Source organism: Equus przewalskii, chromosome 23, assembly GCF_037783145.1.
Source record: "Equus przewalskii isolate Varuska chromosome 23, EquPr2, whole genome shotgun sequence".
NCBI lineage: Eukaryota > Metazoa > Chordata > Mammalia > Perissodactyla > Equidae > Equus > Equus przewalskii.
Window position 1 is genome coordinate 6725994 of NC_091853.1, and position 12530 is coordinate 6738523.

At 35.7% G+C, this 12530-nt stretch overlaps 1 protein-coding gene across 6 annotated transcripts in view; it reads right to left on the reverse strand.

Moving 5' to 3' along the window:
- Positions 1–414: 414 nt before the first annotated feature.
- Positions 415–12530, reverse strand: part of VAMP4 (vesicle associated membrane protein 4) — a 30302-nt gene continuing 18186 nt past the window's right edge. For 2 of the 6 annotated variants that reach the window (XR_011532044.1, XR_011532045.1), the window contains exons 5-9: positions 10663–10763; positions 9659–9738; positions 6428–6479; positions 4477–4625; positions 415–2335 (exon numbers count right to left, since the gene is read on the reverse strand). Coding sequence is in view for 4 of the 6 variants with exons in the window: in XM_070591058.1 (XP_070447159.1) it covers positions 4597–4625; positions 6428–6479; positions 9659–9738; positions 10663–10763 (262 nt within the window). In the remaining 2 variants the exon portion in view is untranslated. Of the gene's footprint in view, positions 2336–3492; positions 6042–6427; positions 6480–9658; positions 9739–10662; positions 10764–12530 lie in introns of those variants that run through there. The other 4 variants (XM_070591058.1, XM_070591059.1, XM_070591060.1 and 1 more) reach the window with 3 other exon arrangements.

Sequence of the window (12530 nt, forward strand, 5' to 3'; positions counted from 1 at the left end):
TGGAGAGAATGAACACTACTCTGGTTGCCTCTAAAAGCAGCACCATGCAGCTGAGGGAGAGGTGCCAGGTTTTCTGATTGGAACAAGTAAGTCTAAGAGAAACTTGTCCGTGTTTCTTTCTTTCAAGTGGACACCCGTGAGGTAAAGCACAAGTAGTCCACCAACTTGTTTTTCCGCAATTGAGACCCAGGGATTTTATGCTGAGAAATTCCTCCCAGATTCTGTCAATAGGTTGCAAACTGGGCAGAGTTTTGGTTGATAGAACACTTTTCTTTCTCTTATTTTTCCTCCATATACTTTATTGGAAAACTGGGATGGATTAAATCAGGTGATCAGCCAGATGTTATTTTAAATCAGCTATGCTTTGAAGTTAAGGCAACAGGTGACTCATATTGAATAAGCCAAAATGCTTAATTTTGTTTTCTATGAAATAGTTTATTTTACTGTTTACTATGGAGGGGCTACAAATGCACATCTGATAGGAACACAAAGGACTAAACTTTGCCACGCGTGTAAAAACGGTTATGAAGAATTGAGAAGCTAGAGAACACGGCACGTGACATTTACATTGCTCATCTCTCACCATACATCTTTGAACATCAAAGGCACTTATCAAATGCTTAAATAAAGAATGTGGAAGTTAAAACAATGACACATACCCAAGGCTAAAGAAAGTGCTTGAATTTTCTTATAGTCTGACTTCTCACATTTTATTGACTAAAATCTCTGATTTACGCGATTTACTCTGTAGCTTTAAAAATTTAATAGATGACTTGATTTCAAACCTCTTCAAATGAAAAGAACCTAAAGGAATATGTAAAATCAGAATTTTTCTATACCCAATTATTATAAAAGAGCACTAACTACTACCTCCTGGTAAAGGCCAAAGGCCCACTATTATGTCAATGCTGTCATCTCTGCAGTGAGAACTATGGAAGTCACTCTCGCTTATATACTAGACACCAGTGTCTTTGTGATTTCCTAGCCACATTCATCTAGCAACTGCCAGGGACACAGCACCGTGCTGGGAGCCATGGAGACACAGCACCGTGGAGTGCTCTGTGCTTTCACAAGCTCACTTTTATCCCCTTTAATTGGGTCAGTCATGCTCTCCTTTCAATTCTGACTGACTTGGTCCGAGCAGCTTCTTAGAATAAATCAGGAGCTGGAATAAAAGAGTTTGTGTCCCCTATCCCTTATTCTACTTGATTTCCAGAAAGAGGCAGAGTAAGACCAACACCAAACACATAAAGAAGGCCCAAGCCCTACACTGGTCTAAGGAATGGCTCCATTTGTCTACGACATGGAAAAAACAGTGGATAAACTGAAGTAGACCACCTTTCAGCTTCTTATGACCCACAGTGTCTTGACATTGCTTTGTGGCAATTTCCTGCACAAATATAAGCACTATACTGCATTCTAAAACAAATGTGTAAATGCTTTTGGATTGATTCATTCTCACTCTCAGCTCACAGAAAAATAAAATTGACTCCAATCACGTTTCCATGTGAAAACAGAGAATCAGACTCATACAACAGTCAGTTATCCTTGATTTAGTAAAACTCTGACCCAATACAATTAAGCACATCTTCTAACGGCATTCATGAAAAAACACTTCTTGCGTATTTCCTAATCACAGTGTATACAATACAGATGTAGATAAAGCGTGACTGTGGGCAACAGTGCTGACAGGGCAGCAAGCATGTTTAAGAGTGTAGTGACATTGAGAAATTTCAGTTTCTTTTTATTCTTGCCTCCTCAGTCTGTACATTTCAGGATACCCACATGCTACACAGAACTGAAAGATGCCAATTTTTGTTATGGAAAAGGCTGAAGTTCTAATTCTCTAATGCAGAGCGACTGTACAGGAGGACTATAATAACAAGCCCTCTACAGGAGCGCTAACACGAGGTGTTTCTCCATCTGATGTGTACTAATTACCCTGCCTCCATTTTAGATAATGTTCTGTTTTCAACATTGAACGTTCCTTTAATCAAGAAATCCCTGAGTTTGTAAAATCTGAGGGCAATTTCCAGTGAGCTTTATGAGGATAGAGGAACCAAACGATCACAGGTATTACTGGGCTAAAATCAGAAGGAGGAGCCAATTAATCAGTATTATAATAACAAAATTGCTGCAGCGCAACAGGCTTCAGTAGTTAAACAAAATTCAGAAGGTATGTTTCAGGCAGTATAGAAACAATGACCTGATTTCACTGGGTAGCAAATAGTATTTACAAAGCTACTTGAATTTTTCTGTTGATCTTCATTGTTGTTAAATAATGATAGTTTTGATGGTGGTAAAACTTCATTTCTCAAGTGCAGGATGATCTAAGCTGAATGAGAAAAAGAATGATTAAGGGAGGGAAGGAAGGTAGGTCTGGCATCAATTTGAACAACAAATTTTTCTTCTGTTTTTGATTTTAAGAAGGCTCACGTCTCCAAGGTTGCCACAATAAAGTCACAAACATGCCAGCCATTTTAAGGGTCTCAGGATTAATCAAGACCAAGAAAGAAGAAAGATAAACTGTGAACCAAGTCACCACTAGTACAAAGCTCTAACAGGGTGACATGTCCACCACCAGTCTGCTCAGCAGCAACATATTTAATACAAAGAGATATATACACTCTTGTCATATAAATATTGCCTTTATTTTTTATGGTTGAAATTTTAAAAAATAATTTTATTTTTATATTTCTTTAAAAGTGGCATACTTTATTAAAAGAAACACTGGAAATGTGGATTCTTTATGAGAAATAGTCTTCACCTTTACTGATATCATGGAGAAACCAGATTTCTACATCAACTAATGGAAAATTAACCACTGATGAGTCCAGTTCCAATCCCAAATAAAAGACATATATGCATACGTTAGGACTGACTCTGTCTACTCAATTAGAACATTTCCATTCCAACTATATTAGCTAATGAAATTCAAGATGCTCATTTTCCCGGGTATCCTATTTTGTCAAAGGATTTAGTTATTTACATTACACGACATTTACAAAGAGTGGAGAGACCAGAGACAACACTCCATAGTGTGTAAGACCTTTATCTCTTTTTAAATGTTCTTAGCGGGCCATAAAATTTAGCAATTATATTTAGATCTTCATAACTTGCAGATGTCTTAAGCATCTCTTAATCTGCTTTCTCCCTTCACATTTCTTTCCATTCTAAACAGAACATTTTTGCCTCTTAGTACTAATCCTGTAGAATTTTTAAAAAATCTATGTTTTATACATTTTGAATTAAAATGACCAAAGAAATAAAACCTATGCGGAATCTTTTTTTTTCTTATTTGAATACTGGTATTTTCTATTAATAACCCTATCTCAAATTTAGAGTTATATACATATATTGTCAAGATGTCCATGTACACAAGTTTCCACAGAACCTCCAATGTCATTATGAAGCTTCCTCCTCACATACATTCGAAGACTATGGATGTTCACTGTGACTTGTTCAAACAACACAAGGAGCTTGGCACACTGGAAAGTTATTAACACATTTTATTGTTATAAAAACAAACGGAGGTTAACGGTGACCCTAGCATTTGGTTACTGACTAACTGAAGATTACCTAGGCTCCTGACTTTTTATACTCATTGTTAGTCAATTTGCCACTTGATTGTACAAGATGCATCTCCCAGGGGATGATGGGGGAATGCAAAAATAGTAAATTCTAGGCAGATGATTTTGCTACTTTTAGCAATTCTGGTAAAGGGCTAAGTGAAGTTAAAGAGGAAAGCTATTAACAAAAATCAAATTAGGGACTAAGTTATCTGTGGATTTCATTTACTCACACTAGGAGTAGTCCTTTTTATTAGAAGCTAACTGAAAACAGAACGGACCATGACTTGTAGCTACGTGTTGGTCATTTTCAAACACTCCAATGACAGTGTCCAATAATTTTATTATCTCCAGTTTTATGGCGCATACTATGCTCTTCACACTGTTTAAATTCCCCATTTCCATATTCCAAATGTCAAAAAATTACTACACATTCCCTTAGACAGTCAAAAATAGGTTTACTGGAATGTTTGTAGTTATAGCTGAAGGCAGCAACATTTACAACATTTAGCTTTTGTCACACCCATAAACGTGGAAATTGCTTGCAAAGCAATTGTAATGTGAGAAGAATCCTGCAAACATTAGTGGAATGGTTATGCATCTCTTTTAACATAACGATTCGATGGAACTCTACACAGGCTTCCTGACCACCAGGCTGACCCCCACCTTGATGCAATAATGCAAGTCCCTATGCCATTAAAATAACAGTATGACATATCGTTATCAGTGTTTAACTATATACACAAATAATGAACTGGCAAGTATCTAGTTTCAAATTAGATCCTTGAAAAAAGGTAAAATAGAGGCTGGTTATCTTTGCCTTAAACATAATTATTAAAAGCACATTTTGTTAGAAGGGAAGAAGACACTGGACATTCTCAATGTTCCAATTTGAAGTGATACTTGCCTCTTCGTTTCTTGCAAAAGAAGTTTTGAAAGTTATATGCATGAGTTTCATTTAAATTATGCAGCAATCTTTTATTATTATTGTCCCAGATTTTGTTTAATGAAGATCTGTGTCATCAAATCAAGTACGGTATTTCACAACTATAAGAACTGCAAGAGAAAAAAAATGAAAAAGGAACATAAAAGTCAGGTTCATACGCTATGTGAGAAACAATATTCATAAATGTGGCTGTGTCCACTTTTGGAAATAGGTAATGAGGCCTGAACTTTTATCTGAGATGACAGATAACAAACGGGAAGGGAGAACTGAAAATATCATAAAACCACCTAAATGTCTAACGTTGGCATTTTGACCAAATAGATTGTCATAACCATAGCATACAGGTGCTAAAATATTTTTAAAATATTTAACATGGGAAAATATTTACAATATATTTATTAGAAAATGTACATGATCTTAGTTTTTCAAAAACATGCTTATATATTAACAGGAAAATACGAGGTATAAATAAAAGTTGTAATAGTTGTTATCTCTGTGTGGCAACATTACAGTTGAGTTTTATTTTCTTCGTTATGCTAGTCCACATTTTCCAAATTGTCCACCATATATATACATATATATGGCTGATTCTTGGTCTCTGCAGCAGTCAAGTTCTATAAAGTCACCACGAATGCTGAATTAGTGAATACTAGCCATGCTCCTAGGGGAAATGCAGGGTTAAATTCCTGTGAGCCTCTGGCCACAGCATTTTTGTCAACCAATCAGTACATAAGCTTCTTTTATATGGGTTTCTGTATAAAGAGACCTTATTTAATATATATTGTGGACTCATTAATGTTGAACTCATGGCCAACAAGGACTTTAACTCATGGCTAAATGAAGTTTACCTAACACGTATTTTCTCCATAAGGCACATCACAGCCTTCTCATGCTAAGATCTGACAACACTTCCACACTACATTTGGGGGCCATTTTAAACAGTGAAATCAACAACAAAATGCACAAAATGTGAGAAACATGGCATTAAATATACTTCCAAGGACACTTGTGTACTTTATGCGAGCTGAAACTAGAAAGCAGAGTATGGCCCCGTTAGACATCAGCTGGGAACGTGTGCATCAGGACAAACAAATTTTTCACTGCTCTGAACACATCTGCCAATGACTGCGAAAGCACCTCAAGCATTGATGGTGGGGTTTACAACAAGGCAGCCAGCAGGGGAATTCACAAACACAGAATCCACAGATAACGAGATCAACTCTATTTCCTTGCAACAAAACTTTTTTCTCTTTTAAAAGAGAGTATCATCATGGAATTTTTCAAATGGTTATTTTGAGACACTTTCCAAATCTTCATAAAATCTCCGTAAATACAGGTAAAGAGGCCTTGAAGAAAAGGAGATATTAAAAATATTCTGACTTTAAAAATTAAAAAGTGCTATGCTTTAATGACTGAAATCAAGCTCAAATCCAAAACAAAACCAAAAAACAAAACAAACTGTCATCTGGAGAATTTATCTGGATTTGTCCTTCAAACACAATATTATGAAATGCAAGCTGCCATACCTGAAAGTTAATAATAAATAGAAAATCAGTGTTATGGCCCTCAGTGTAATAACCATATTTGGCCTCGACAAATCATTTAGCTCTGTATTTGCAGGGTGGGGATGGGGGCATCGGATAGGAGTTTTCTTTGAGAATCTGATATAGATATAAACTCTCTAGCCATAAAAATGTACATATGCATAGTCATATAAAATTTTACATACAATTTAAGAGCATTTTCAGAGATCTATGGATTCTAGGTTAAGAGCTCCTGACTTGGGTCAGAAGGCTTTACTCCATACTGACATTAGTCATACTAGGTCAACTGAAAATAAATTAAAAAGGGAATTAAAATGAACTCCAAAACAAAGGATCCCCCCTAAATTAATAATCCAGTAAATACTTACTGATAATCACTAACAAAAGGATAACAGCAACCAAAGCCATGATGGCTTTTACCTACAACACACAAAAAGGCATAAGAAACATATTAATGTTTGATTTGTTAATAAAGACTATCTGTTGTGCTATTTATTCACATTATACTAATTGATCAGTGAACAGGCTCATCCCTGGAAAGGTTTTCAAATTTTTTTTCATATGAACTTGCTGCCTGTTTGCATCTTCTTACAAATAACCAGAGTTCCCCAAATTCGAGGGTTTTTGCTTGCCTGGATTTCATTGTGCAAGGCTGCACTGCACAGTCAACAGTAACAATCAAAGCCTTTCTGGGCCTGGAATTTTTGTCTACGATGTCTCATGCTTCTTTTTTTTTTTTTTTTTTTAAAGATTTTATTTTTTCCTTTTTCTCCCAAAGCCCCCCAGTACATAGTTGTGTATTTTTAGTTGTGGGTTCTTCTAGTTGTGGCATGTGGGATGCCGCCTCTACATGGCCTGATAAGTGGTGCCATGTCTGCGCCCAGGATCCGAACTGGCAAAACCCTGGGCTGCTGCAGCGGAGAGCGCGAACTTAACCACTCAGCCACGGGGCCGGCCCCTCTCATGCTTATTTCTAATATGAGACCAAGAAAAGTACAATATTTTAGCAACTCTGTTCAAAAGTGTCAGGATATGATGAATAACATAGGCATCCAAAACAAACAGTTCAACATATATGGTATAAGGCAGTCTTTTTTCATAGCACGTATTCTCAAAGCGTATGAGAATTCTGTTAGTTTTTGCTCCCCTTACTTTCTTGTTGGCATTTTTATCTCCATTTTGAGGAATATAATTTAGATTCCTCATGAATAACCTCATTTAATAAATAACTTGCCTAAGAGCATTCTGTGTGTTAGTTTCACAGGTGAGAGGAAAAACCTTAAGATTAGTCCTTTGTCACATGTTTAATATTTTAAGCTCACATCGTCTCTCTCTATAAAATTGTTATATTCTTCATTTAACCCTAAAATACATAAATTATAAATTGATTTGATTTTCCTGATGAATTCAAATAAAGTCTTGTTTTCATGAAACATTTTTTACAGATAATTGATTAAAGATTGTTCATTCAGGAAAAAAAAGATACTCAATTATTATAAACACATGAAGCATTCTGATGAGTATCACCAACAGCAACCAGAAGTAGCTAATGAAATGTTTCTAAAATAGAACTACTGGTGACATTTTAGTGGCATTACATTCATGACAAGAACAAAGTGACCAAAAGCACACACGAAGCTTTGCAACTTGGACACCAGGTGCCTATTAAAATTCTAATTACGATAACCAAAAAATGTAGAAACAGACTCAGATCAGATGAATATAGGAGGCACATTTTCAGTAGGTGTCTGGGTCCACATTATACTATAAAGTACTTCAGTGACAAAGTGATCCAGAGAATATATGAAAGCTTTGCATCTTTTTTTAACCTGAAAACATTTTAAGTAATGTGGAATTTTACAGTAGTTTTTCAACTTTACCCAAAACACACATTAATTTGCCCTGTTAATTTGTTGCACGCTTAACATTTAGAAGATTTAAATGGAAATATCAACATCAATTTTAAAACACCTCAGTAAATAGAGTGATCTTCCTTGGGTTTCTCACTCTGGCCAGGAAATGTTTATGACTCAAAATGGCAGTGATGTATTCATGCACGTCCAAGCGCTCTTCTTCCAAATGACATGGACAAAGCTCTGTTTATTGTTAAACATATAAGAGCCTCAGAGCCTCCAAGATACTTAAGAGAGGTGTCAGTGATTGTCCCTCCCCATCCACTGGATAATTTTGTTCACTTACTTATTTTTAAGTCAGATTTATTGAGATATACTTTACACAGAATAAAATTCACCCTTTTGAAGTTCATTTTGATGGGTTTTGACAAATATATACAGTTGTCAACCACCACCATCACAGTCAAATATAAGACATTTCCAACACTCCAGAAAGTTCCTTCAGGTCCTGTTGTAGTCAATCTCCTCCTTCTCCCCTCATCCCTTCTGATCTGAACCCCATAAAGTACAAAATGAAAATCTTTAGAGATGACTAAAAAAAGCTAGGCAAAACACACATCGTGGTCATCTTTTTGTGGCTACGTGAATGGGTCGTGTGAGTATGGGGACAGGAGGTGAACGGCTCACGGTCCTTTTGTTCTTCCAATCTAGTCTATAGAATAGAAAATTTCTATAGAAATAGAAAATTAAAAAAAAATAGAAAATTTATTCTTTAAAGAAAAAAAAATTTTAAATAGCAAATTTAAATCCTAGACAAGGGGAGCAATGGAATATATTTCTTTCCTAAGTTCTATTTCTGAAAATAGGTGGAGTCAAAAGGTACAAAGACAAAAGTAAGTAAATCCAAGGCAACTCTTGGAAGAAACCCTTAGCATATGTCAAAGTTAAGTTTAGAAAGTTATTATTAAACTTGGAAATGAGAGACTAAAAACAATGAGTTTAGGTCTAGGATTTTGAACAAAGCCAAAAATGATACACAGAACCAAGAGGAAAAAGAAAAGATTTGCTCACATGACATGACAGTTGCTACAAAATCTTAAAAGAAACATTTTCTGTTTAATGATAGTAGCCATCTTTGATTTAAGAAGCAAATTCATGTCTGCAAAATATTTTTCAGGAATATATTAATATATAACGATTCTCATTTTTTTCCTTGTTAAAAATTGCTCTGGAATAATGAAGGATAGTGGGATTTTTTTTTCTTAGCCTCATTTGCCATAATGGATTCTAACACATAAACTGCTTTTATTTTTTTCCTCTTTCAACAGAAAATTATATTTTTCTATAGCTTCATTCTATCTTTTTAATATCTCTATGTAACGCTATAGGTTGCTCCAAAAAGGTACTAACAAATTATAAGAAAAATTAATATTTCTTACAAGATAAGTCTAGAGGTAGCTAAATTATTAATAAAATGTGGATAACTTTCTATGAAGAAATCCATGAAAACATCCTTTTAGGCACTGCTTGATTCCTTTAATTATTTCTGTCCCAAAAGCTACTAACTAATTCAACAAATATTTACTGAGTTCCTACCATGTCCCAGGGTCAGAAAATGTAATAATAAGCAGGACAGTTGTAGTCCTGAAGTCACAGAGCTTATCATCTAGAGGTCCTTTTTCTTCACGTCTTCGACTACCACTTGAGATGCTGACCACCCTGCCCAATGTCTTCGGACTTACTTACTTTACATCCACGCCACCACATTTGTCTTCGAAGTTGTTTGGATCTGTTGCTAAAAGCAGTTGCATTATCCGATAAGCTTTCTATATCACATAGAGGATGGAGAGAAGGATTAAACGACATAACAGGATTCTTTTATCTAGTCACACAAAGACAAGAAAATATTAATTTCTACTTCTGAAAATGTATCCCCTTTTAAGCATGAAAACAAAATATTCCCTTTCCTCCATGCACAAACTCTGGCATTCTGTACCGTAAAAGAAAACAAAACAAACAAACAATGGCTGCAACTCAGTTTGCTGAATCCATTTTCACAGCAAGATTAAGAGAAGTCTCCCAAGGGCCTGAATGCTTTCAAATAAACTTATGAATTCTCATAAGAAAATACTCTTTAAAAATTCAAATACTTGGCACATCTATAGAAAAAATTTACATGCGGAGAAGGTTAGATTCTTAGAAGATACCGAAAGTGACTGATTTTAAAGCAAAACAATACGATTTTAAAAGTGGTTAAATAAGTCTTTTGGTTAAACAAGTCTATCCAGGATTAATCAGGTTTAGACAGTATGTGCGCACCCAATGCGTGCCAGGAACTGTTACAAGGACAGAGAGTAACATCTGTCAGTAAAAAAAGATTACTAAGTTACCAGAGAAAGCACAAGAGGAAAATATCAGATAAGTGTGAAATAAGCGTTGAAAAGAAGTGATTAGACATCTCCTCGAGATCATAAGAAATACAAAGCACAGCAACATAAGACAAAAGAAAAAATAACTAACTCTTCAACAGTGAGTTTTAAAATTTTCCATTCTCAACCCATCAATTAAAGAAATAATACAACAAGATGATTCAAAGTAAAAGGAGCTAAAGATAAAACATTAAAATCATAAAGTTAAGAACTGAATACCATTTTCCTAAGTCAAGACTCCTAAACTTTGGCTAGAAAAATCATAGAAGTAAACTATCAAAACACAGGTTAATAATACCAAGAAAAGCGAAGTATCTGTACCTGATTTGTCCTGTAGTTCATCTAGTCTCTCCCCTCTTTCAATTACCTTTGTAATATTTTCTTGCATGACATCAATAACTTCATCCACCTGATTCTGAACACTAGTTTAAAAAAAAACAGATTAAAAATTATTTATTCTTCTTCTGAGAATTTTACAATTTTTAAACTTTCATTAGGCGTGTATGAAGATACCAAGTTGTCAGAGACTTATTTAACTATAAAATGTTTAAGGCTTTGTAGCAATGCTGTTCCTTTTGTGGGCTTGCGTACTCAGACGATTAAAGACAACATGATAGGAATAAAAGCAATATTTAACTTAAAGATAGTTTATTTTTAGCCCTGTTTCTGCAAATTAAATGTTCTGTCGAAATGCTACTGCCGAACTTAGTCAAACAGCTGGCCTCTAAACCCTTGGTTTCCTTTTCTTTTCAACAGGCTATTGGGGTGCCACAGGGACACAGCCACAACACTGACCCTCTGCGGGGAGCACTGGCCCCTGCTCATCAGTTTCCTCTTAAACAAACAGGGTTTAAGACAACTGGCAACATCTGAGTAGGTTTTGAAGCACCCACAAGGGAGCAAAGAGGACAAATTTTTGTTGTTCTTCAAAACGAAAATATGATTTCCTCCTTTGTGCTACGTGATGAGGGCCTGTTCTAACCAAATTTCACACTGTTCAATGAAGACTTAACCTAAATCCAAAATTCAGTAATTGGTTCCCAGCTGCTGCTTCATTCAGAAGTTACCTCCAGGGCGCACAAACACAGAAGTGTCTGATTATTTTAAGGGTCTGGTTGCTCCGATCATTAGACAAAAGAATACCTTAAACTTATTTAGGAAATAAGCCATGTCAGTGAAATATTTGAAAGGAGAAATAAAGTGAACTCATGGTTTTTATAACTCAAAAACTGTTTAAAATGCACTGGATTACTAGCAACTATATAAATATTAAGTATATATATGTTTTAAATAAATAAGGATATGCACTTGTTGTTTCCAGTTGGGGAAGTGTATCAAGTACCACTTAGGAAGCTTTTTAAAAATTGTCACAATATACACCCCCTCTCTACCCTTTACTCTAACTACCCCCGAACTAACCCGGTGAGTGGGGGTGAGGCATGGACATACGTAATTTCGAAAAGGAGTTCTAGCCCTTCCCTATTATTGAGCTATATCTTCAAAAGGTTTGCTTTAAAAACAAAATGAAAGCCCGTTTAGACAGAGGTGGGTTCAGAAGAAGTATTCGCAGATTCAAGCAGCAATTATGATGTTGAGGATAGTCACCTCCCTCCCACGTTCAAAGCATGACGTACACAGACTTCAGGGTCATCATAGCTTCCTAGAGCTCTGTACCTCCCACACAGTGTTCTACGAAAGGATAAACGACTGAAGCACAACCAAGATGGGACATGCGGAATTCTCTGCTGTCCAAAAGAGCCCCTGCATCCCTAAGATGTCTTGCTGCAACTCCTAATCACATAAGCAGAGAGCTAAAGATGTTCATTTCACATAAGAACAATGGCACAAATATTTAAGCCACTAATCAATTTATTCAATAAATAGCTAATGAGAGCTTACTATGTACTGTTCTAGGCACTGAAAAAACAATACTGAACAAAACAGACAATTCCAGCTCTCATGGAACTTATGTTTGACTGTGCAATGAATGCAGTGCATTAACCTTTAGAGTTGTGAAACAGCCTGTCTCTATCCCATTACTCTATTTACAGCATTTAACACTAAGTGAAAGTATTTATTTAGTTACATGCTTATTTCCTGCTCTCCCCACTGGAAGGTAAGCTTGACAAATGCAGAGAGCTTGCCTATTCTGCTCACTTTTGTAGCCCCAGTACCTGCAACAGTGCTTG